Source organism: Lichenostomus cassidix, chromosome 5 (assembly GCF_008360975.1).
Source record: "Lichenostomus cassidix isolate B80296 chromosome 5, HeHo_3.0, whole genome shotgun sequence".
Taxonomy (NCBI): Eukaryota; Metazoa; Chordata; class Aves; order Passeriformes; family Meliphagidae; genus Lichenostomus; species Lichenostomus cassidix.
In genome coordinates this window covers 61,142,802-61,169,299 of record NC_139486.1, presented here as the reverse complement: position 1 = coordinate 61,169,299, position 26,498 = coordinate 61,142,802, and the positions used below count along the sequence as shown (strand labels likewise).

The 26,498-nt window shown below is 38.7% G+C and overlaps 1 protein-coding gene across 13 annotated transcripts in view; it reads right to left on the bottom strand.

The window, feature by feature from the left end:
* The window catches only part of PPFIA1 (PPFI scaffold protein A1), a 53,378-nt gene that overhangs the window by 8,583 nt on the left and 18,297 nt on the right, over positions 1 to 26,498 (bottom strand). For 2 of the 13 annotated variants that reach the window (XM_085063337.1, XM_085063333.1), the window contains exons 3-26: positions 23,631 to 23,732; positions 22,973 to 23,137; positions 22,151 to 22,225; positions 21,560 to 21,661; positions 21,085 to 21,306; positions 20,248 to 20,394; positions 19,580 to 19,714; positions 18,920 to 18,982; positions 18,418 to 18,501; positions 17,760 to 17,891; positions 16,298 to 16,360; positions 15,193 to 15,272; positions 14,819 to 14,951; positions 13,924 to 14,147; positions 13,564 to 13,795; positions 11,079 to 11,108; positions 10,229 to 10,380; positions 9,474 to 9,646; positions 9,249 to 9,342; positions 3,303 to 3,384; positions 2,983 to 3,183; positions 2,145 to 2,207; positions 1,581 to 1,607; positions 4 to 179 (exon numbers count right to left, since the gene is read on the bottom strand). In XM_085063337.1, the coding sequence (XP_084919463.1) occupies positions 4 to 179; positions 1,581 to 1,607; positions 2,145 to 2,207; positions 2,983 to 3,183; positions 3,303 to 3,384; positions 9,249 to 9,342; positions 9,474 to 9,646; positions 10,229 to 10,380; positions 11,079 to 11,108; positions 13,564 to 13,795; positions 13,924 to 14,147; positions 14,819 to 14,951; positions 15,193 to 15,272; positions 16,298 to 16,360; positions 17,760 to 17,891; positions 18,418 to 18,501; positions 18,920 to 18,982; positions 19,580 to 19,714; positions 20,248 to 20,394; positions 21,085 to 21,306; positions 21,560 to 21,661; positions 22,151 to 22,225; positions 22,973 to 23,137; positions 23,631 to 23,732 (2,957 nt within the window). The remainder of the gene's footprint in view (positions 1 to 3; positions 180 to 1,580; positions 1,608 to 2,144; positions 2,208 to 2,982; positions 3,184 to 3,302; positions 3,385 to 9,248; positions 9,343 to 9,473; positions 9,647 to 10,228; positions 10,381 to 11,078; positions 11,109 to 13,563; positions 13,796 to 13,923; positions 14,148 to 14,818; positions 14,952 to 15,192; positions 15,273 to 16,297; positions 16,361 to 17,759; positions 17,892 to 18,417; positions 18,502 to 18,919; positions 18,983 to 19,579; positions 19,715 to 20,247; positions 20,395 to 21,084; positions 21,307 to 21,559; positions 21,662 to 22,150; positions 22,226 to 22,972; positions 23,138 to 23,630; positions 23,733 to 26,498) is intronic. The other 11 variants (XM_085063343.1, XM_085063342.1, XM_085063346.1 and 8 more) reach the window with 9 other exon arrangements.

The window sequence follows — 26,498 nt, the reverse complement described above, 5'->3', positions numbered from 1 at the left end:
TACCTGTGAAAGCTGTCCACCATTTTCAGCTGCCCACGCAGGTCTTTTTTAGTTAAATGATCCAGCATTCGAGCATCCACCAGACATTCCATGAAGTAGCTGCGGTACTGAGGGAGCCCCAGGCTGGGCAGCCACTCATTGCCAATCCACTCGTGGTTCATGTCACCATAGGCTAATGTCTGGTTTGAAACAAGTTAAAGAATGAGCTTATGAAAATGAGAAATTAAAAAAGCAAAGCTATTTTAGGCAACGTAATTTTTTAAAAATTGCTTATTTAATTCGTAGTCTGTAAAGACAAGCACAGCAAAATGCTGAATACTACATGTATGTTTTCCAAAGAAGTCATCCTCATGGAGAAAAGCAGGTTCAGATATTCAGATCAGCAAGTAAAACTGCTTCAATTTATATCATGAAATAGAATGCAAAAATATGCAAGAGCTAATGAAATTTTTAAAAGACTAATCTACATGGTTGGCTAGCAGAAGCCATAGAATTTCATTGTGTTGAGATGTTATAAATACTCCCTCTCTTGAAAATTAGGGGGAATCTTATTTTACGTGTGACTTTATAAAGAAAAGATTTAAAAAAATAACTGCAGGCCTTTTCAAATACAGTTAGCTATTTTCAGAAACTGACAAAACCCTGCTACTGAAGAACAAGCCATTCTAAATGTTAGTCCTTATCTTAAAAGAGACTTTTCTCATTACGGTTTTGATCTGCAAATCACCATGTAGTTTTTCTGAGAAAACATCTATAAAGATGAGAGTTTGTAACTATGTATGTAATCATTATTTGGGCAACAAAACCCAGAAGCTCATTTTTTTTAAAGCATATTAATTCATATTTTTCTGTTGAAAGTCAAAAGCTTTATTTCTCCCCTAGAGGAAGCACCTTCCAGAAAGGAGCAAGGCCACAGGGAAATGCAGCTCTCCAAGCCATCAGAAGGTAGAAGAGTGAGAGAGCTCCTTACTCTGGGGTTGTTATCACTGACAATCAACAAATGAGTATCTGACATGTAGTTAATGGGACTTAAATCAGGTTTAAGCTGGAAGGCAGCCAAGCAAGAAGGGACTGTACTGTCCAGAGATATGGATCATGGGTAAATGCCAAGTTTTGTTTATATCCTGTATAAATACTCAGCTACAGCAATGCCTGAAAATACAATTAGGATTTGCCACCACTTTAAAGCAAAACAATTAATCAAGGGAGATTACAGAATTAGTGCATAGAAATCTACTTAACTACCCAGGCCCAGGGTGTCTTGTGGCACACCTGGGATGATGGCTGGGTTGGACAGGGACTTCCTGCACAGAGCAGATATTTCTTCTGGAATTCTGGCTTCCCAGAGAGCCACCCCCCACCAAAACATTAAAATATTTAAATCATGTGTATTTTCCAAGTGTGCATTGTACATAAGCTTGTACATTGTACATAAGCTTGAAGTTTTCCCCTCTCCCAATCCCCAGGTCACAGCCAGAATCACTAAAAGATGCTTCTAAAAAGGAAAAACAGATTCTTTCATGCTCTAATGATTGTGACATTTTACATACAGTCTGTAAATATTAGATAAAGTTTCCAACCTGAGCCCAGCTTCCCTCCTCATCCTCCTGTTAGGTGGTTAGAAAAGCAAAAGAACACACACATATTAGTGGTTAAGTTTAGTAAGGAGGTCCAAGTTAATGGTGCACTGCAAGACTCTACATCTACTGCATACCAAAAAAAACTAGATAAAGCAAGCATCATGCAATGTCAAAAATTATACACAAGGCACTTATTGTCGTAGGAGACATTGTAAACCCCATCTACTGATTAAGTTTTCTGGAGAGAAGAAATTTCTGCACCAATAATTCAATTTGTCTATTTGTCAATCAAGCCAGAGCTCCATTTTACAGATCAGAGTTTTGTTTACAATCTTATCAATGTTGATTTTTTTTTTTCCTCCCTTCTGGAAAAAAACTATCAAGATGCAGATTACAAGGTTAATAATTAAAAGAAGCAATTATCCAGAATTTTAGTGCGTTAATTTGGAAAAAAATTAAAAAGAAAGAAAAAAAAAAAAAAAAGACCAAAAGATACTTGATTCAAATGTTCAAGAAGTGGGAAAAGCACTCTAAGGAAGAGAAGTGGCAACACTGTAAACTAACCGTTTGTTGTGTGGCTGTAAGATTTTCCATCTCTTCATGTGTTACCCAGACATTTCCCGTGGTCTAATATGAGCCCACAGGGAATCAATCCCATCCAGTGAAAGGAAAGCAGTAACAAAGAGGAGAGGTTGCAGAACAGATAAGCAATCGGTACATGTAAGGAGCAGGCATGGGCAAAGCAATGGTCTCTAGGTCAGGTACAGCTACTGAGTCATGGCATGCAATAAAAGCCTACTCACAGGGACCAACTTTCTTCACAGAAAGGAACAAAACTGAGCATCATAAACAGCTGACATGATTCAGTTCATGGGTAAACACTCAACTCTGCTCTAATCTCAAAAATACATTTGTAGTCTAGTGCATAACCCAAGGAAGAACTTTAGACTGCAGGGCAGACAGACTCATGAGAGGAAATTCTCACGAAGTGTCTAAATTTACTATAGAGAGATAGGTGACTCCTAGTTTCTGCAGTCTGAATTATTTGGAGTCAATGCACTTATATCTGCATTAAAAGAGCCTCCAACTATTCTGCAAACTTCTGTGCACATGTGTACACTTCATCTGTATTTTAAATTCTCTGGAGGCCAGCAGACTAGGTGAATAACACATACACAAAATACTTTGGATTACATACTTTGAAATAAACTTCTCTTTTCCTCGAGAAAGAAAACTGCAGTTATTCCTTTATTTCATTTCCATGAAAGGAAGGAACAGCCTATATTTAAATAACACGTTCCTTTCCAAAAATTCTTAGCAGACGTTCAGATCCTTTCAGTTATAAGTTTCCAGTGAAATGCTGGGGAATTCTAGGTGTTAAATGCTGGATGAGTTTCCTTACCGTCCTGGAGGTGGGAGGGGCAGAGGGGCTGGTTAGTGACATGATTTCCTGGATGGCCAGCCTGAGCTTGAGCCTGTGCAGGGGATTGCTGATGCCGATTTCCCGCTGGATTTCCGTGTCAGACAGGGCTGACATGATAGCACCGCTTTTCACATTGGCTCGGCACGCAGCCACGTACCAGGCTGGCATCCCCACCCACAGCTGCAACACAGAGAGGAGATAAACAGGATATGGAAAACATTCCTGCCTCCAAACCCCCACATTCTTTGCAAGTCTGTACATTGAAGGGGCTTTTTATTTCTTTTGGGAGGACCACTCACCTCCAGCCACACCACCACAGTGGGGCCATCCCACTGTGCAAAAGGCAAACCTTGTCTTCTGGCTTCCTCCAGCAGCTCATGCCTACAATTACAGAAACAGTCTTTAGTTAGAATGGATGTTACCATTTCAGCACTCACTGCACTATCTTCTTTCCAGTAATTAACTTGTTCCTTTCCCAGCCTTATATGATACACCCACTCAGGCAGGTGCAGCACACGAACAGGGACTGGGCAGGGATGAAAGCTGAACTGGGCAGGAAATCTGAGAGCAGCAGAGATGTGGATCTTGCCTTTCAGAACTCGGTGTCTGAAGCCACTACTGACACCCTACCCAGCACTCCCAACCCAAAGTGGAGATGTCAGGCTGATCTGGCAATCAGATTCTCAGCTGCTGCCTTTCCTGTCCAGCAAAGCTGAACCAAAGCAGTCATTTTTCCTCAGCATGTGCAGATTTGAGACCTGCAGCAGCACATGAGCACATCAGACATCCATGTCCATCAGACTGTCAGGGCTGCAAACTGGGACAGACCATCTCACTGTCACAATGTCAGGCACAGCTTCACACAACCATTATGTTCAGAGAGCTGTGCTTGGCAATTATATCCTGAAAGGCTGTGCACTGAAATTCAGCTTTCATCTCCCATCATGACACCATTTCCTTTGTTGTTCTGAAACAGAAGCGCCTGAAGTTTAATATTGACAATTCAGCTTCCAGAGACAATGGAAGCTCACAAGGTCTCTATAAATAGCTGCCAAAAATGTTTGATAAACCAAAGAACAAAAACTAGCACTGTGGGTTATAAGCATGGAATGCTGCTTGGATATGTCTGGCTGAAAAAAAAATGGAGAAAATTTTTAAAAAAGCATATTTACACTGCCTTTGAAAGTCAGTTGTATACAGTTAAATCTCCACTCATTCTCCTTAGAAATTGTGAAAAAACAACTTCACCTAATTAGACTGGTTTTACTGTTCTTTATTCATGCTTGCAAGTGTCAAGTTAAGAAGACATGCAGCAATACTACAGATTCAAGATCCTACATTATGTATTTACCATTTTCTCACTATTTAAATCAAATAAGATCTTGCCTTCTGATCTGTCTCAGTGGACAGATCTAAGCTGATAACATTTTTAGAAGTTATAGGTATTAAAATACACAAGGCACCTTGAAGACTGATTACTGACAGACAAGGAGTTTTTTTGCTACTCCTACAAAATGGAAATGCAGCATTCAGCTCTTTTAGACATATCTGGGGTCCTCATGTTATATTGGTAGATAATATTAAAAAGCAATCAATGAAGTAATAAATATACCAGCAGCTGCTTTATCAATAGATAGCACTTCTCCACCTGAATGCCAATAAATTCCTATTGCTCTGGAAGAACCTCCCAGTAATTCATCCTAATTAAATGTGCTTCCCAGGAAGGGGAAAAGGGGAGGAAGGAAGGGACCGCCAGACAAGTGGTTACAAATAATCATTCTAGGTACCATTTTAGGATCCATCAATTAAGATGGAATAGTGTTCAGCAGTCAGCAGCTCAACAGCTAAACTTCACTAACAAAGAAGACTGTAAAAGCTAATACGTATTTGTACACTTCAAAAAAATCCATATATTTCTTAAACTGGGAATAAAGGACCAGCTAGTTCCCTGCCACTGTGGAACACATTACTTTCACTCCACAAATAATTAGCCCTGAACACATTCAGTTCTGCTTCACTTTGTTGTTTAAAGATTTAAAAATTACAAAAATAAATTAATAAGATACTATGAAACACTGCTTGGTAAGAACAGAATAAAATGCTTAATACTGTATTTGCCAGAAAGGAATACAACATTTTTTTCAACTACTTTAACTTCCGAATTGCTGTCTTTGCCTTCCTTTTTGGTGGTTGTATTGTGTGGAGTTCAGAGAATATCACTGTCATTTCTGGTTGTTATTGTAAGTCTCATTGTACACTTCATGGTAATCATGAAACAGTGAATCCTTTGAAGCAGAATACAAGGAATGTATCAAAAAATGCAAGGAGAACTTGATACAAACTTGAAACTGTGGTATTGTGGCAGAAAATAATTGTGTGATGGATTAAAACACATAGAAACAGAAACAAAAAAAAAATGTTTATGAGATGACTTTATGCAGAAATTATTCTTTGGATCCAAAGAGGAAAGCAACCATGAAGTGGAAAATTAATTGCAGAATTTGTTCATAGGCAGCAAGAGGTAAAAACCTTGCTTGCACAGGGAATCATTAACCCCAAAGCTCAAGATGTAGCACAGGCACAAAACATCTCAGAGGAAGAATTCAGAAGCAGCTGCTGTTACATCTGCAAATGATGCATCAATGTTTTTTTTTCCCTATAGTAGAGAACTTCCCTTTTCCAACTGTTTCCTTCATACTCCACCAAGGCACTCACTGCATTCCAGTAACATGTGATCAGATCCCTGAAAGATCACAACTGCCAGGCCAACTGAGTTTCACAGCCCATCCAGTTCTACCAGTGAGGAAATGTGTGCAAAATCCAGCCCTGCATCTTTGTGAGGAAAAAAATATTGCAGTGGTGTCAGCAGTGTTAACAGATGGTATAAACCTGGCCCTGAGAAGGATAAAAGAATGCCAAAGGAGTAGCTGGCTACTGGAATAACTCCTAGGTGACAAAACCAAGGGATGGATGTCTGGAGACTTAATAAAAAACCTGGCTGAGTTTCCCTTGGAGTGGGAGCCCAAACATGCTGCTTGCTGTTAGACACATTCCAGAGGCATCTCACAGCAGCTGGGGAGGACAAAAGCTCTGGTCAGAGGAGAAGAGAAATGATGGCAAAGCTGCAGGTGCCTTGCACAAGAGCCTGCACAGACCTTGTGAGGTGTCTGTGCTCAGAAGGGCTCCTGGCAGCTGAGCACATGCTCACCCCACATGGAAAATAAAGCAGCCAGGAGCAACCTCACTTTGTCACGGGACTGAGACAGCAGGGGAATGGATACATCCAGAGCTCGTAGCCAGAGGGGAATGCTGCAACCCAGATTGCTTGGATGGAACTGAAAATGATGGATTTGGAAGAAGTTCAGAACACAGTAAACACTGCAGTGCGGGGAAGAGAGTGATACTGATGGAGGTGACAGAGCTTCAGGGTGTAAAAACTGAGAAGCAATGGTTGTAAAACATGAGATGGAAATAGGGGGAAAAGTTAATATCCTATTATGGCTTGAGTTCAGGGATGTAGTCAGTCTATTGTGTGTGAGTCTTCTTAAATTTCGGGTTGCCTTCCTTTTTGATGAATACAGTACTAAGTTTGTTGTATTGGACACAGAAGAGCACAAACACTGTCAATACTACAGCTCACACAGAAGATGAACACAGCTCTAAAAGCAACTCAGGTTTAGTAAACACCAAATAACAGTTTTACAGAAGTACACCTACTTTGGAAACACAAATACCTACTATTGCTAAACAATTTTCAAATCCGAGACTACAAAACTAATGTGATCTAAGAGGGGTTGATATTTCTACTATAAAAACTCACACCATGCAAATTAAGACAAGACACAGAACTAGCTTTCACACTGAACTAGGTTTTCAGTGGATTTATTTCAGCAACACATTTTCATAATATATACTTTTGAGTCTAGTATTTCCCCTCAAAAACAGCCTTTTTTGAAGAAAGGATAAAGGTTTTAATATATTGCTAAAAAATCCAAACGAGATTTATCATACTTTCACAACAATCCTAATAAAATAAACACAAACTTACCCTGATTTTGCACTACCACATCAAATGGTAAACAAAAGGGAAATAAAATAATGAAGGACAAATATAAAACTGGAATTAAACTGAACTCAAAGGCATACAAAACCAGACAAATAATGTGTACTGTAATTTAATTCTGTAACTATAAATAGGTTTTTGTTAGCAGACACTGAACACTGCCCTCAGCCTGTTTGTGCACATGCATGCAGAAATCAGAAAGATAAGTGAGCAAATAGGGATTAGAGACAGCTATAAATAGAACGAGCTGTCGTGGTTCCAAGCATTCAGGTAGCTGGAATTCTTTTTGCTGAATACAAGATTTTATAAGCAAATAATCAGAATTTGTTTTAACCCACCCTCCTCCAGTATCAAAGGGAAAAGCAATTCAGAGCAGCTTTACCACTTTTTCTTTTTGATAACAAGCATCTCAAGAAGGCAGCAAGGGATCTTTGACCCCTTGTGATAATATTGCTTCCCATGCTCAGAACAGCCCTCAGGATTTGGAAAGAGCTGCATGAAAGCATCTTATTGGGATTTTTCAAACGATAGATTTAGATTGCATTAATTTTATTGAGTGGTAGAGAACAAAAGGCTCCAGGGAAGCCTTAGAGCCCCTTCCAGTACCTAAAGGGACTGTGGAAGAGATGGAGAGGGGCTTTGGAATAGCTAAGGAAGGCAATTCCAAACTAGAAGTTCTCATTTGTTTAATACAGACAGCTGCCTTTTAAGCAACCTCCAACATGCAGCCATAAATTATCCTTTAAGTAATACCAGTCAATTTTTGAAAAGCAGAATGTTTACAAGAAAAGCCATGATTTATCTGCAACTGCACTTTCTGCATTTCTTAAAGCAAGACAGTATGGATTGTTTTACTTGAGAATGAAGCTTGTGGCTGGTATTGAGAAATACCTATATTGCTCAAAGAACAGACCTACCATTATTTAGATATGACCAGACTAAAACTATTTACTCAACCAAGATGTGGTGTGACTTTAAAGCACTGTAGAAAAGGGAAAATACCAGATCATAATAATGTATGATTGCCTTCAGTGTAGCAGTCTGAAGAAAAACAGCTGAGCCTTCTGTTATCCAAACAAACCCACATTCCATTCCGACTTTTCAAACCAACACACTGCTGGTTTTCATTAGCAGCCACCAGGCATTATTCTTATTAGTTAATAGAACTTAGGTACTGCAAGAAATCCCTCTCAAAGGGAAAATCAGCACCCTTTCTTTTCACCATTTACTGTCTGCCTTCAGAAGGCAAGGAAAGTCTGATTTTCATCAGTTTTTTGACAGCTGAACAGAACAGAAGCAGAAGTTTAAGGTATATGGCTCACCATTGGGGGAAAAATGCAAGTAATGCCTTATCCTACTTACAGAAATATGAGTGTTTGCTGTATTAACATATAAGCATTAAGTCAAGGATTTCTGCTAGTAGCAATATCTGTTTTTCACCTATGATTAGTCTTTGCTTCATCTGTTCTAAGCCTGGGAACACCACAGCATGCAAACACACTCAAAAGGTGAGCAGTAAACTGAAGATATTCTGGGACAGAGTGGAAAAATTTCACAACTAGGAAAAGGAAACAGCATACAAGGTGGAATAGTCACAGTTAATTTAAAAAAGAGAAGACATCAGGGCTATATGGTGCAAGGAAAAAGATTTCAGCAGACAATCTTAAACAGAAGTGAAAAAATTAGTGAAGAGAGAAGCTGTCAGCAGCTGCAACACAAAGGGACAGAGAAGGAGCCAGAAATTCATACACATGGATGTCTGCACATAGCATCTCTTGCTTCCATTCTGTCAGCTCCTTCACACTCTGGAGCAAAGAACAGCTAAGGGCAACTTTGGAAAATCTCCCATTTGAATTAAACCCAAAGCAGGTATTAAACATAATAAATTTAGGGGGGGATTTGGTAAGAGTCTACTTTTATCTCCAAATTTCTTTTTAAATTTCTTTTTTACAGCAGTCCAACAATAAGTTTTCAGCTCAAATTCCCTTCAAACTTACCATGACCTATGCTGCTATTAATATTTTGGAAAAATAGTTTAAAAAAAAAAATCTACACAGGCTTATTAGCCATAGCACCATATTAGGCAAAAATACCCCAAAACCAAACTAAAAAATAAAACCACAGCATTTTTAAACAAAGCAATACTTTAAAAACACAGGATTAAAAATATCTGATAACTTACTTTTTCTGCATTTTCCTGTTTTTCTCTGCCTGACCTCCAAGTTTGCTGAGACCTAATGCATCCTGTGAGGAACCATCTGCTTCTCCCATGCCACCTACAAAAAACCCCCAAACTCAAGTCAATCTCAATTTAATCCTTTGTAATATTAAAGATCAGAAATGTGTAAAGCCAAACCCCCACGCCCATCTCTCTCACTGTGTAAATAAATTAAAAAAGCAAACCAACCTTGTCCTAGAGCTTCCTTGCTGGTTTGTCCAGGTCGTCCCTTTTCCTTCTTGCCAAACAGGCGGCCGATTGAGGATTTGATCCCCTTCTTTTTGGGGGCTTTGTGAAGGGAATCTTGGCTGCTGTTACTGCTACTAGGATTACTTGTTTGCCCATCTTGGGAACCTGTTGAGCTGTACCAGAAAAAGCCAAAAAAGTCATAAAGAAGCCCATGTACAACAAATTCATCAGCGGTAAGATCAGGGTTTTGTGCAAGTTAATCCAAGTTCAGTGACCCACTAATGACATCTGATTTCAGCTTTTATGAGTTATGGAAAGAAATGGTGACAACAGAAGTTCCTGACTGAATGGGGCACAGTGCAATCCATCTCAGACACTTAGGTACTTCGAAAAGAATATCAGTCAATCAAAGTGAAGGCAATTTTGCAAGTTATTTTTCAATTTATAGCTAAATTACAACTTAAAGAGCGGGAAGTTACATTTTTCATTTCCTAAACATGAAGTAAACTTAAGGCAGACTTTGAGTACCAAAAGAATTCCCAGGAAGCTACTTCAAATCATTAGCAAAATCTATATTCTTCACATTTATGTAACACAGTCACCCATTCATGTGTTCACACTCCTGCCTTTTGAGAAACCCTTCAACACTCAGACTAAAATCCTACAGGCTGAACAGCTCTGCAGTTTAGGGATTTTCCTCTGCTGCTGTGGAAAACTGAGTTCCTGGCAGGTCTGAGTGATTCCCAGCTACTTACTTCCTAATGTCCCTGATATCTTCATGGCTCACTGTATGCAGAGCTCCTTTCTGGACTCTGTCCAGACGCAAAGACCGAGGTGAAGAAGGTGGCGATGTCTCACATTTTATGGTGGTTTTGTCATCTCGTACCTCTTCTCTGGAAGCTGGAGACTAATGCAAAAGGAATGAAAACTTCAGGGGAAATGACAAAACATGAAGGCAGTGCCAACACTGCACAAAATATCGAAAGGAAGAATCAATTGTTTCACTGTTAAAGGATCACTCTTGCCCTTACCATTCCGCAGTTGCCTATTTTTTGCTTGATTTCTTTCTGAACTTCTCGTTACCTTCAGTGACAAACTACTAAATTCAGTCTTAGCTACTAAAACTAGAAAATAGCACTTTTATTCATTTATAGGACTAAGAATGAAAGTCATCTCGAATGTACCTGTCCTCAGTTCAAGCAAAGAAAGAAAAACTAAGAGACCTGTGAAAAGAATTATTAACAAGATCACTGACTCTGAAGTCAGTTTCTACATGCCTGTGGCTATGAAAATTTGAGTAACAGAAGAAATAACTTATCTGTGTGTGCACTGACAGATTCTAAAATTAAACACTGATGCATGAAGACTGCAAAGCAGTGGTTGCAAACAGAAAGCAGCACAACAGTCCTCCACACCAGCAAAAACAGGCAAACAAACACCAAAACCCACAAAACAAATCCACACTTGGGCTAAAATGACAAGCCACAGCCTTGTTTTATTAGGAAGTTACCCTGTAAATGCTTTATATTCCTGTTATCCACCAGTGAACTGGGGAAAGGGAGGGAGATGAAGGGGCACACCATGAAATAAGCTAAAGATTTTTACCTTTCTACGGTGTTTCCTTAAATCACTAGGCTGAAAGATGCATGCAAAGAAAAGAAATTTGGAAAAGCTGTATTTATTGTAAACTGTAGCACAGACTGAGACAACTAGTACAGACAAAACATCTCAGGGAGAATATAAATAACAATTACAACAATGGCACAGAGAGATACTGGGTAAGAAGTACTCCTTAAATCACAGATTACTTAAATGCATCCCTGAACTGAGGAAAAGGAAGCAAAAAATAAACACTTACAGTTGGTTATCTACCAAAGTACCACAGATGTTTGAGTGTATTGGGACTGCAGGCAAATTAGCACAAAATATGGGCAGCAAAAAAATCCCAGTAAAGTGCTTGGGGGTGCAAGGTGCTGCTTTGAAAAGGTGAGGACCTGCCTTGAACCTCCAGATCAGCCACAACAGCCTTAATACATCATCTGCACAAGTCCCTCCTCACAACCTAGGGACTCCTGCAGCTGTTTCCTCACTGCACAAAAAGCAGCCAATACTTTATTAATGTGAAAGAGTGCCAACAAGAGCTCATTTCTACAGAGTAACAGGATTCTGTTCCTTTTACAAGGTTCAAGGGCTGGAATGTTTGAGCAGGAATTCACCACCACTTTTATTCTATCCTCCACCCACTGTACCTCACTCCCCATGGAGTGCTCACCTCTGCCAGTGCGCAGAGCAAGGCAGCAACCCTGAGTTACATAAACAGCTTATTCAGACTGATGCTGACAAAAGTTAAATTTAGATGATTTGCTTAATGGCTCTCATTATTTAAAAAGGCTGCAACCAAAAATAAAGTCAGTCCCCTTTGAAGTGGGACGGGGGGGAGGGATGTTGTTTCCCTCCCACAAAGGACAACTTTTAATTGTTTTTGATTTAGAATACATGTAAATTTTGCAGCATTAATATGGAAAGTTTTGTTTAATCTGACTGTAGGAGTACTACATTAATAAATCAGAAGTTCACTGAATCATAGAAGGGAGCTTTAAAGATTATCTAGTTCCTCCTCAAGTTCTTGCCAAAGCACTGCAGACTCATTTTACCCTGACTGGATCTTTCATCCATTAAATCTGATGAGCATAAAAATGAAGATGTTCACTACATGGAATGAACTGTCCACAAGAACTGCTCAAGAGAGCTGTAGGCTTCACCATTTATCATGTTGATGCTTTTTAATCATGAGGGGCTTTCAACTGACTGAGCTGCATCACCACTGGCATTAAGCTAATTTGCCTACATGATCAAAAACTAATGCAACTCTCTATTAAAACACTGGAAGACACAGCAGAACTCAGTCTAGTAATTCATGATAGCTCCTCCAAAAGTTTCTGGAAAGCTCTTATTCTGTAATTCCAGATTTCAAGCTTTCACCAATCAGTTGCCAGGTATAAAATCCATCAAATATGGCTGCAAACACCAGATCAAGTGACTTTGATGTACAATTATGATCTAAAGGGATCTTAATTACAGTTCACTTTTCTTCAATTGCATTGGATTTCAGACAAGACACATTATCCTGATGTAGTTTTGGGGAAGAGATACTTAAATTTGTATATGGTTTTCCCCATGAGAAATATTTAGTTTAACTAATGATTGTGAAATGTTAGAAGATAAAGCACTCCACATTCTGAATTCTGATAGCTATTTTTAGAAGACTGATTGACCCTGGATATATGGCTAGAGCTAGCACAATGATTTTTATTTTGTTTAATTCAAAGAAGGCAAAATTATTCCCTTTTATGAAAAAAATAGAGGTTTTGGTATATGTACACATTAATTTTAAAAAGCTGGCTAAATTAGTTAGCTGAAATACTTGGTTTGATTTAACATCTATGTAAAAACAGGAAAGGTGAAAATTTGTATCTTATTTTTACAGATGTGTTTACATGCATAAAGCAGCTCCTAGAAGGATTAATCTTCCTAAGCAGTCATAGGAATGTCAAAAGAGTGAAAACATCTTTCTCTACTCACTGAACTCCTAAGACTTAACTACTTTATCACCTACGAGGTCTAACATATTTCTTTTACCTATCAAGCTTTAATAGCCTAGACCAGGACACTAGCACTCATTAATATTCAAACAACAGTGATACCATCCCAATCTTCAATATGCAAATCACTTTTTAGCTGAGTGTTTAGTGGAATAGTGGACTGCTAAAAATAAAGTTTAAAGCAGAGGGAGGAAAGCAGTTGAAAAGAAAACATTATTTCTTCTAGAGAGGAGTCTGAAGAAGGACCATAACAACAGAAGGAATAAATACTTAGGCACGAGATGTTGACCAAATAATAGACTTGAGCTCTGAACTCCTAATCATTATGTATCTTACACTTTTTATAGAAGTTGAAAGGAAGCAGAAGAAAAACCTAGAGAAAGGAAAAATACAGCCGAGTAAGCAGGAGAGGAAGGCGCAATCAAACAAGCCATTTCCTAGAGAAAAGCAGCACTCTCACAGGCACACAGAAGGCTGTGAATACTGACCAGGGTCATGATGCCCAGCCTGTCCACCTCGCGCGCGGGGCTGTGCGGGACGCGGCGCGGCGTGGAGCGGCCGCTGCCGGGCGGGGAGGAGCCGGCCAGCGCCCCGGCCAGCGCCGGAGGGATGGAGCCCATGGAGCGGAACCGGCCCGGAGCCTCCAGGCTGCCGCTGCCCACCCTGCTCTCGATCTCCTCGGCGCGCTGCTCCGTGTTCTCCTTCTCCTCCTGGATCAGCCTGCGGGGAAAAGAGGGTCAGGGGAAGGCGGCAGCCAGACGAGGACAGCGCAAACGGAACTGAGCATAAAAAGAGCGGCACTCAGCTGGAAAACATGGCAAAAATGACCACTTTCAGATGGTCCATACCTGATCTCTTTGTTGATGGCATCCAGCTGTTCCTGCAGCATTATGGCCAAAGTCTGAGCATCAGCCTGACCGCTCGGTGACAGCAGATCAACTGAGCTGAAGATGGTCTCCCTGTCATCCTCCACATCAGACACATCCACGTCGCTCTCAAATGCTTGTGCCACGTTTGCCAACACGCTGGCTTGCTGGGCCCGCTCCCAGTCCTGCTCGTTCAGGGTCTGAACCTAAAAGAATCCAGTAAAAAAAATAAATCCAGGCTCATACGGGAAAAACAGGACATCTCTACTGCTTATCAAGACGTTTAAAATAATTTATGTAAGTCCACTTACATGCTGAATGCATCCATCAAGACAGCAATGTTTAGAGAAATGTAAAAAAAAAAAGCTATAATGTAGGAAACTTTTAAATTTCATTTAACTGGAAGATGCAAAACAGGCTCATTGAGTAAATCGAAACATCATATATTTTGACTACACACTTTAAATTACAGTAGAATTTTGCTATCAATTCCAGAGAATCAGTTTTATGTAATGAGTACTTATGTGTCCTGAAAGGAAATTAAAATTGCTTGCAGAACAGTAACATGTTAGCTTAGTGTACAGACACAAAAGTAGGACTGTTTCAAGTTGTATTTTACAGGCTTACCAAAATCTAAAAACAAACCCAATAATTAGAAAAAAACACAAAATTGGAGTACAAAACCATAATCTTGCAACTATTTGCTAACAATTAAAAAGACCAGCAGCAGCTGTGCATGAGTAAAACAGGATCTATAAAACCCAGTAGTTTATTGCTAGGTACTCCCAGTTCTAAAACATCCTCGCCCCTGATTAGCCTCCTGCATTGAACAAAGCTGTTTTGTTGTCAGAGTTTTATTTGTATTTTCATTTGTTACCTTTGAAGGTTCATCTCTGAGAGCAGCCAGACGGCCCTTCTGGGGCCTCCTGAGCACGGAGGAGGTGCCATAGGAGTCTGTGTGACTGTCACCCACCGAGGAGGATGGCACAGGGAACCTGAAATCTGCTCTGCTGCAACACAGAATAAACATTTCATCCTTACAAAGGGAGAGAGAAACCACTAAAGGCACCCAAATGGCTCCTCTTGTGCCACCAGTGCCAATTGGCTTTGAGTATATAAAAACTGCTTTATATGCCCTATAAAAATGCATTTCATAGCTATAACTAAGGTATCTTCACTTATAATGGATGAAATTGCATTTAGCATAGTGACTTTAAAGCAAATGGGAAGAATACAAGCTACTGCTGGTACCTGTGATGAAGTGATGTGGCTCTGAGTCTCACTTGGTCATTTTCAGCCCTTAATGCATCGATATTTAAAACAAGTTGATCCTGGAAAGATAAAGGGAAAAAACATACAATATGCTTTAAAAAAAAACCCAAAAAACTGTGTGAAATACAAATTTATAAATTAACATTTAAGCTCTTTATCTCATTTTTATGAAACCTGAAAATAACAGATTAAGATATACCTGTCAACAATGTAAACATTGTTTTTGCTAGGCACAAAATAGCACTGTCACAAAAGGGCATCCCAGAATAATTCTGTTGCCTCTCTACCCTGACTCTAGTAACAACAATATGTATTTTAAAAACAGCTATGAAAAAAAGTTGACATGCTACTAAGTTTATTATAATAAAGTGATGATAATAAGAAACAAGAAGATTTGTTCAAGCTCTCTGCACAAAAGGGTGATCTAAAAGCATTCACTTTCAACCTGGACATTTTCACATGCTCTAGAAACTCTGAATTTCACAGCAGAGAACTCCCATGAATGAGAAAACAACGGAAGACTAAATAAAATAAAAAGTGGCTGATGATGAACATCTGTAAGGAGGAACCTTGTCATTTCCAGGACAAGCAGAACACCAGGCAGCTGCTATTGCTAAGGAGCAGCCAAGTCTAATAAATATTTCTCCCCCTGCTCCCCAGTTCTTAAAACTTCAACAAAAATGTTAGCAGTTGCCCAAGCATTACACGATACTCAATGCTTTGAGAAAACCTTATGGGAAAATACCCAACATTAAAAGTATTTCTCTTTTAGTTTTGCTGTTCAAGGCCACATGTACAACAGTATAAAAATTCTACACAACTTCCAAAGTTTGGCTAATTGCCAAGATATCCAGCCACTTCACATATTCAAAAGTGTGTTAAGTCTTGGAGTAAAAGGTTATGTATTACCTATAAAATTCTCCTAAAACTGTGGTACACAATACCATAAAATAAGCAGTAACAGCTCCTTTCTGTTAAACAGAGCAGGAAATGTTAAGTTTTATGGACAATTAAAATCTGATCCTGCGATGTAGCAAGGCAGCAATTAAGTTCCAAGATAATATTTCAGAAATGCAAAGTGTACCTTTTCATGCTGAAGTTCTTCTATTTGTTTTTTTGCATTTTCAATTTCTCGAAGAAGTGAATTCTGAAACAAAAGGCATCACAAATTAAGCTCATAAGAAGCTTTACACTTTTAAACCATAAGCATGATGAGTATCAAAAAAAATTCAGTCAACACTACACAAATGCATCATAAGTTACAGCTCCTTGATTGCTTCTATCATTTCCCTTTGATTATAGTTGAAGGTTTATCCTTCCAGGTGTACAGCCCTCTAAATAATGGATTTACTAATAGCACTGGTTCCATAAATTTTTAATGGCAATAGCAGCCTTTTAAAGCTCCATGTGACAAAGTCTGACTGGTAAAAAAGGGGAATAATTATGGAATAATTCAAAGTAATTCAAAAGAGACCATGTGATCAGAACAAAGTCTTAAAATGTTACCTGCATGTTTCTTCCCAGGTTAGCAAAAAAGAATGAGCTGGAAGCCTCAATAAGAACACTTTTCTAGAAGCTATTAACTACAGTAAAGGACAAGCAGATTTTCCTCATTATTCACAAATGTAGTTATGGTTTGGAAGATAAGAGGGGTTTAGGGTCAACTCTAAAACATGACCTATTATTCAGGCATGAATGCAAGAGGAAGCAAACATTTAGTAAGAGTCTGGAAACACCATTTACGTTCCAAAGCATTTTACTGCCATGACTTTAAAATTAAAGACACTCAGCTTTTATTGAAACAATTCCCCAAAAGGTCATTTCACCCTCTACTAAAAGAAACTAAGTATTTTTTTAAACCAACACCAAGCAATTCAAAGTCAGCATCAAGCAAAGTGCCACTTTAGCACACATTGCTTTGCTGGATGCAGAATTAGGGGAATTTAACTTCAAAGTGTGCATGGAAAAAAAATCTGTAAGGACATAGAACCAAACGCAGAAGGGAAGAAAAGGAATAAAAAGCGTGTCAAAAGTTAAGAGATGAACTGAGTGCAGGGGAAAGCTGCAAGATGTGCATTGACAATGCAGGAACAGCCCATTTACACTCATATAATGAGTCTCAAAACGATCTACCTGGGAAGAAAAGGCAAATTGCAAGAATCCCACAATGACCCAGGGGAACTGGCAGAGCAAAAAGCAGTGGGAAACAAAGGAAACTGAACTAAAAAGGTCAAAATTCCAATGCTTAAGGCTTCCTGTATTGCACTGGATGAGCCTATTTATGCTCACTCTTACTGCACCAGTCACATAAAAAAGGATAAAGCTTCTTGAAAGCTGCTTCCTCAACACTGCAGTGCAATGCCCAGGGACAACCTCAAAAAATGATTTTTAAGAGTCTATTTTCAAAATCCACTCTAAAAAAGAGCCTTAACAGAAACTACTTATTAATAAGAGGTTTGAGTTTATTTGCTGAAGTTACAAACACATTGCAAAATGCACAGATCATTACAGAATTAGACATTCATTACTGTAATGTGACTTGTTACCTTATCTTCCAGGGCAGCCATCCTCTCCTTGAGATGAAGCTGAAGTCTTTCATTGGATTCAGACAGGAGCTTATCAACAGTTTCTGACAAACGTTTATTATGCTCTTCATTCATCTTCTCTCTCTGTCTAGCCTAAGATACAAAAAAGCTACTGAAATCACATCAAATTTGCGATATCTCTAGCAATTTCCAGGTTATAAAAGCAACAAGCTTTCTTTAATCCAAATGCATTTTCTTTAACAGAAACATGATTTTTCCAAAGAGGAACACTGCATGTGCCTCCAGAGCTCTGTAAAGGGAGTCTAAGGGACACTTCAGACTTTAAGAAGTGATCCAAGATGAGAAGTTTAAAAATCTAAGCCTACATTAAAAATAAGAGGGGCATGATTCAAAATTGATTTCATTATTTATAACCCAGGAACCAATTCTTCCACAGTCATTTAATTCAGCAAGTTTTTTCAAACTTCCATTGGACATTTTCAGCAGATTTTCCTTGAGATTTAAGGTTAGCCACAGTACTGTGACTCAAATCTCACAGCTATCAGCCAGCCTAGACTGGCTTTATTTTAAAGATGAGAAATAAAACCAGCTTTGCTGAAGAGCATCAGGTTCTTTCTTTCAGCTTTTTATCTCTGTCAAAATCCTGTGCAGTAAGTACCCTTTGCAGTTCTTGGTTCTTCTCTTCGAGCTGTGCCTCCATCTGTCTCAGTCGCTCCTCGATATTGCCGTGCCTCTCCTCAGCCTGTCAATTGGAGAGCAAAATTAGAATTTGGGTGGGTTTTTTTAGGCTTCAAAAGCACAGAAACACCGAGGCACAGGAATATTTCTAACATGCTTTGCAAAACTGCCATTTATGGTAAAGGACAATGCAGAACGGATGCTTTTCTGTCACCAAAAGGACCTTGCAGGAATTCAGATGGGAAGTAGCAAAATGATGACACCTCTCACCCCTAAGTACCATGAATCAACTACTATTTGCAAGCAAGCTTGCAACAGCAAAGTTCATTCACATCCCCAAAATAGAAAATAAAATAAATAAATAAAAGACTAAGTGCATTTTCAGCTTCTCCTCACTAGCCTGGACGATGGGACCCATTGTTAGTAATCATGACAAAGCAGAAAGCAGCAAGCAGAGACAAGGACTAATATACAAATTCTACCTTCCTAAGCTTGGTGGCAAGTTCCAAAACTTTAGCATCTTTAGCAGCAGAGCTCCCAGGAGACTACAGAGCCAGTTAGGGACAGGAAAGATAACAGGGAAAGAAATGAAACTAAGGCTTTGAAAGAAAACATACACACACACACTTGAAAAGGCTCGTTTGTAGTTAACTAAATGTAATTCTTCAGACTTCATTACTCCATTTGCAGCCCTCTAAAAATCATGATGTTTGGTAATATCACAACTTCTCTCCCCACTTTTTTCACTTAGCTATCAGTGGAAGAAATCTGGGTTCCAGAAACAGTTCACGTTTAGAAGACTTTATGCCTATTATTGAATCAATTTTAATAGAAAGCACTGAAAAATTAATTCAAAGAGACATTTTTATGATCTAGGAGAGTTAAGAGAAAACTCACTCGAGTTCCAAAGAGCAGAAACCACCAAAAAAGTTATTACAAAGTTGAATAAACAAAAAGAGTAAATCAAAATGTCTTCAGAGAGATGAATGGGAAAAAAAAGTAGGAAATAAACATAAATACTTTCTGAATTATTTATGGAGAAACTGGAAATCAAATGTGACCAAACCAACACTAGGACCTGATTTTCTGCAGTGGGACACCAGTGGAGGAGGAGTCTGGAGGACACTGTGCCATCACCTCACCTTTGTAAGTGCTGCAACTCTCTGTGCCAGCTCAGCCTCCACCTCTGGCAAAGTCTCAGCTTTTCTCAGGGTCTGCTGCAGCTTTTGCTCAGCCAGTTCCAGTCGTTCCTGCAGCTGCCTGTTCTTATCTTCACTCTGCACAGGCAGCAAATGTTGAGGGTTAAAGAAGTGATTGGTTAGAAAGTGATTGTCTGAACAACCATTTCTGGTTTATAAAGTTGGACTATTTCATGCCAAATTTTCTCTCCCACTAAGGGAATACTTACTTCTATTATAGTCTATAAAATCACTACAAACTATGGAAATCTTAAAAGTTTAGCTCAGAACGAGTACTTCTCACCCACAAAACTAAAGATGCTGCGATACACATACAGTAACTTAAAAATCCACAATTAATAGGGACAACAGCCCTGCAGCACCGTGATGAAGTGCACTAAATTTCTCAGAGCCATTTCCCTTTCCCAGTAAAACTGTCTCATCTTTATTCCCAGGGTAAAACCCTGCACAAAGTACGACTCCAGCTCCTGAAAAACAATCACTAATAACAGCACATTACAGCTGATATTTATCTTCCTAAAAGCAAAGTGCTTCAGCGCAGCATCAACATTAATTATGTCCATTAGCTTTATGCTGGGCAAAATGTACTTCATCTCATTTGAAACCACAACCTGTCGATGCATGGAGTCTTTAGTGGCAATTTCATTTTCAAGTTTATCATTGAGGTCATGCACAGATGTAGCTTCACGTTGTGCAGCGAGGTAGCGTTTCTCCAGAGTGGTGATTCTCTCCTCCATGTCCTCCTTCTGGGCCAGAGTCTGGGCAAGACATGGGACACAGTTCAGAATTAGAGAAAGAATTATCTACTGATTAAATAAAAGTTTAAAAAGAAAAATCAGGTGTTTCTGTTATTTTTCTCAGCAGAAAATGAAGTAGAAAGAAATGGCTTTTTAAAAGCCTTTGTTATCTTACACCACAGATCTGCTAGTTACCTTTGCAATGATACACAGCAAATCTTGACTTTCTGGGCATGGTCAGAGAGTGTGCTTGGATTTAACTAAGCTCCCTTTCTATCTACTAAGGATACAAGGGACCTGGGGATTAGGGATTCAGCAGTGTTAGGAATTGTCAACCACACCACTGAAATTAAAAGGATTCCTCAAGCAAGTGCATCTTTTAAAAATGAAAGCATCAGGAATAAGCTTAGCATATAAAACAACATCAAGCATCTCTTCCAGAACATGTTGAAGTTGGCAATGCTAAATCTCCAATACATTAATGAAGTATCTAGTTAGGCAGAGATTTACCCTGAAGACAATTTTTTTTAAGTGACTGGTCTTTCAAACAATAACCAGAGAACAACCACACCCTAAAAAACCATTTTCTTCTCATCTACCAAACTGAAGACATTCAAAAAGCATAAAGGTTCAACTGAGTACCAGTGAGACTACAGTTTTATAAAGCAGTGGCATTTGTGACAACCCAAATTCTGCCAGCTCCTTCCTCACCTCTCGTACATCTCTCTGTAACTTGGTATTCATCTCTTCAGATTTTATTAAGTCTTTCCTTGCTGTGTCAAGATCTTCTTCCAGCTCTGTTACTCTGCTGGACAAGGCAGTGAGGCGTTCTTTCATTTGTGTTTGCTCTTTGTTTTGCTTATCTATGATGTCTTGGAGCTCAATCACTTTAGCAAGGTTTTCATCGTGGCATAATGAACCATCAGAGGATCTCTATTAAACAGGGGGAAAAAAAAAGTGTAGTTGAATAACAGAAATAAGATTGAAAAACAAATTACTATTCACCTGTAAACAGCCCTCCCCAAAGATAATTTTATTATTGGATAGACTGCAAAAACTGAAATTTTGATAACTACCACTTTTTAATTAGATGATCACTCAAAATATTTTATTATGGTCTAAAATTAAAATGTTACAGTTAATGATTAACAATCAGATGTCAGCTAAGCAAAGTAAATAGCTGTACCTTCCCATTTGTAGTTGGTGTATTTTCTTGCTCATGATTCATATCCAGCATTCCATCTGGAAGTGTTTTCTTCTGATTATTCTGCTCTTTCAGAATCATTAACTAAAAGAAAAGTTTATAGACACATGTTTCAAGTCAATTCATTTCTCACTAATAACATAAGGAACAGCTGCAAAAGCAAAGGAGCAAAACAATTACTGATTCTACTGCCAGGTATGTATGAATAAAATCTGGCACATGCACTCACAAATCTTATGCCACTGCTACCCAAAACCCCTTATTTTAAAGGCACAAGAACTCTTTTTGTTGGTTTGGTTTGGCTGGGGTGTCTTTGAGTGCAGACAAAAAATAATATACAAAGTGTATTATTTATAATATAAATTATATTATAAATTGAGATTGGAGATTGAGATTTGGTTTTTTCCTCTCCTGCTCTTTAAAAGCAGCTAAGTTAAAAATTAACAATTATTCCATTTGGCAAGAAATCAAACACAAGGAGTGAAAGTGAAACTTAATAAATTACTCTCTACAAATATTGACTGAAACACCCACAATGGACACATGAAGCCTTCTTTTAAGACAGAAACCTACCTCTTTATGTGTAGTACCTAGTTCTTCTTCCAATAAGCTACATCTTTCAAGTGCTACTCGTAATCTCTCCCTTACCTGAAAGGGTAATTTCAAATTATTTGAAATCATTCAAATCAAAGAGAAATCAATTTCACTTGCTGCCACGCCTTCACAGATAATAAATGACACTATTTCCATTACACTTAGAAACATTCCTCTGGAGTCAGCACTAATTACAACACATGCTACCAAAAAAAAAAAAAGCTAAATGATGTGTATTTTATAATCTAGCTTTTTCCTTTTTTGTCATAAGCAACATGACCTGTACTTGCTTTTGCTTACAACATGGAAGAACAGGAAAAATTCTGCTTAAAATCATTTGCCAGATTTTATACACAAGGGTCACAAAGTTAGGTAAGCTGCAAGTTGGCAACAAAATTCACAGTGAACTTTAGCAGGTGCATATCCTGCTGTTAATATCAGACACAACTGAAGGGAGGAGTTCCTTTAATTCAGCTTTCTATCCCAGTGTATGCAGATTCCCTTCCTCCTCTTCTCTCCAGTCCATTTCTTGTATTAGATAATCAAAAGGCTAAATCCTGATATTGTACAGGTAAGCAGCTGTGTGCACTCCTACAGCAATGCACTCCTGTGCTCCTGAACCATGCTGAGTTTACATTAATACAGCTAATGAAGTACTTGAATAACTTACTTTAGTTAAGTGCAGCATCTGAATTTAGGAGACGTAGTTACAGTTCGGAGATTTCAACAAATTCAGTGCAAAAACTGCCTGGCCCACACAAAGGAAACAGCATGAAAAGCTGTAAGGTACAGCTTCATTACCTTTTCATCAAGGGCTTTATGGTGCTCAAATAAAGATTTTAGTGCTTTGAGAACTTCTACTTCACTAGAAACTCCTGCAGGAGACTGAGCTTGCCTCTTCACAACAGTCATCCTGAGGGATCGCTCATGCCTGGAGACAAGACACTCCAAATGTTCCAGTAATAGCTAAAGCAAAGGGAAAAAAAGAAAAAGGAACTATATTTATTCCTGTTCTGCACAGCTGCAGAAAACACTGCCTCCTAAAACATCAAGTTTAGAGTTCTAAACTTCAAATCTCAGAGACAAAGGATATTGTATCAAGCATAAGGACTCGTTTTTCACATTTGAGCTGTATTAGCAGAGTAAGCTGCTCAAACAGATCACCACAACCTGCCCACTCTGCTCCTCTGATCTCAGAGCTGCAGGATTACAAAACTTTAGCAACAAGAAATCTGGATGGCAGATAGCAGTGCAGTCTTACAAGCTTTTCCTGATTCTGCACAGCAGCACTTGGAGCTGTGCAAAGCATCCAAACTTTATCGACACACACATTGCCACTTCCATGGGGATTCGTGTATAAATATCAAGGGGAAAATACTCTTAGCTTTTCAAATTCAACATTCCTTCATGTAGCTGGATGCTTTAACAACAGTGAGCTCGGAGAAGACAAGGAACTGACCCTTGTGTTATTCCTTTCTGCTTTCAGTTCAGCAATTTCTTCTTCCCTTTCAAGCAGCTGCTCCCTGCATACATTCAGCTCTTTTGTAAGCGCTGCAAACTCCTGGAACAAACCAGACAGAAATATAAGCACATTAAATATGAGGACACAGTGAGAGTGGATTCATATGAACACTTGACAGTTCCTTGAAGCATTCATTGCAGATGTGTAAAGCCAATACAACTGTATAGTCATGCTGAGCTGAAGTTCAAACACTTACAACCTTTATGCTGCCAACTGTAAAGACAAAAGAGGTTTGACCAGGACTTTTGAAAACTTGTTTGTCTCTCAAGGCAATTATGTGAATTGGGGTTTCCCTGGTAAGCAAAGGGGAAAACATATTTGTAACACACTTCGTTATGGTTTCAGAGAGTTGTTAGTTTTGTGTGTTTTGGTTTGTTTGGTTTTTTTAACAACTGCTGAGGGAGACATGAGAAAACAGAGCACTAAGCACAGCAACATAAAGAAACCAAAAAACAGGACAAATTTCAAGTCAGTATTTAATTATGAGCAACAATGCATAATCCTGACACACACCAGAATACAGCTAAATACAGGAATTTCATTCATGCCCTCCTTAAATCTCACAAAAGGGAATGAAGCAGCCCTTTCCCTACAGTCCTGCTAGAAATCTCCAAGGATTAGAATCAGAGTTTTCTGAAAGCTGAGCCTGAGGGCTCAAAGCCCTCACAAGGCTCACCCTTCAAATTCAATAAAGATTTCACCAAACAAAACCCAAGCAAAGTGAAATAGTACAGAGTGAAGTGTCATCAGGGAACAGGACTGTAGCTAACTCACATCACTTACTGCATGCTTATTACTACAGTGAATACAGTCAATACGAAAGGATATCTTCCTACATTTTTGGGTTTCTGTCAGGAAGTGACTGTACTAATATCTGCAAGAGCCACTGCATCCTAAACCATTTCCCCTCTCTATCAACAGCCTCACTAAAAATACTTAACATAAAAGACATTTAAATGTTCTACCAACTCAGGGAGCATAGAATAGAGCATTCTATTCCCAGAATAGAATAGAATGCACAACTATAGATACACCACATTTAGAAGCAAATAGAAAGCATAACTTTATCTACCCTACCTACCCTGGCAAAATTTAAGTTATAATCTGAACCACACTGGAAATGAGAACTGCCAGTGTGAATGTGAACAAGTCCACCCTTTAGAAAAGAGCCTTGTAAGAAAGCAACCCCATGTGTTGCCAATGCCATTTAAAATGTGAAAATAAATATGCCTGACTCACTCCAAGGACCAGTGAACACATCAGGAGCACTTGGATAAGAAAACATTGAAGTGTTAGTAAATAATACTCCTTTTTGTTGTCTAAAATAAGGAAAATATTCATAAACAAGAGACTTGTGTAATAAACAATAGATTTGTACAGCTGAACTGGTGATCAGCAGGACAAGGTGAACACAAATGGCCAGCTAAGTGGAGACACAAATGCTGCTGCTCTGCATTTTCCCAGCTCTGCAAGACACACTGCTTATCAGCCAGGAGCTGCAGATCAAGTGAAAGCTTAAGATGGAGCTGTTCTGCAGCAAAATTCAAAGTGAGAGAAAGCACATGCTTAAAAACAAAAGGCCACATCAGCCAATTAATTATATTAAGCAAATTCTAACATGCAGCTAAAATAAGCAGACACTGTCAAAAGACACTGCAATTTCCAATATTCATTTGGTAAACTTTATTCTGAAATAATCTGAAAAGACAAAAAATATGCTGCACAATATACACCTAGAATGAGCTCCCTTGGAATTACTAATGTAAGGCTTTTAAAAGTTGCTATGAAAAAGACAGTAATACCACCACCCCAGATGCAGAATCCACCCCTATAATCCCTCTTCCTAAATAAAAACCCGCTCATTGGAAAAAAGTTTCAGTCCCCCTACCTAATCAGCAAAAAAACTGCAAAAGTCTTAATTTATTTTCCTTTCTCAGCTGATAAATTATTTGATTTCTCTAACACACAATAATTAAATTCACATAAATATTTCACTGCAGCATTTCATTTGCATTCTTTAAAAAAAAACCCAACATAATTTTCAAAATGGCCTGGAAATACTTCCCGAACAACCTGGTCTGTAAATACAGATACCAGAACTTTTCACACACAAAACAATTTACAAAAGGGTCCTGAGTACAAGGTAAACCAAGATAGGAGAAACCTATTTGAAGCTTCACTGGAGCTGACAGAAAAATTGACTCTACTACAAGTTTTCCCTGCACAATGCTCCTCCACATCCAAGCTTTTCCTATACCTTCAACATCCCACCTGTGGGAGCTCCCAAGACTCCCAGGGAATTGGCAGCACACTCCCCTCCTGCTCTCACAAAAACTCAGGTAAGCCAGGTACCAAAGATGCCATTTTTCAGTGACAGTGCCCATTTATCTTTACAGATTAGACAATTATGTACGACTGAGAAGAGTTTGGTATGAACTTACTTTCTTGGTGTGTTTCCCCTTTCAAATTAGTAATAATATAAGAAGAGTAATTTTAAAAACCCTAAAAATGCCTATGTCAACATTTAGAACCATCAATACTGCACAGTTCTACAAATGATACTGGACTGACATGGGGAGTTTTATATTTTTCCAGCCTTATCTCAAGGCTTGAGAACAGGATGAAGAGCACAGCAAGGACTACCAAACAGTGTCATCATCCTTCCTCAACTTAAAATCACTGCATAGCATCAATAAATATATTTTTATCTCTATGAGCTTCCCCACGTGAAAACCAGCTGTATACTTGAAAGGAAGCCTACTCACTCTCCAGATGATTACAGGACAAAGAGTTCTATTCCATGGC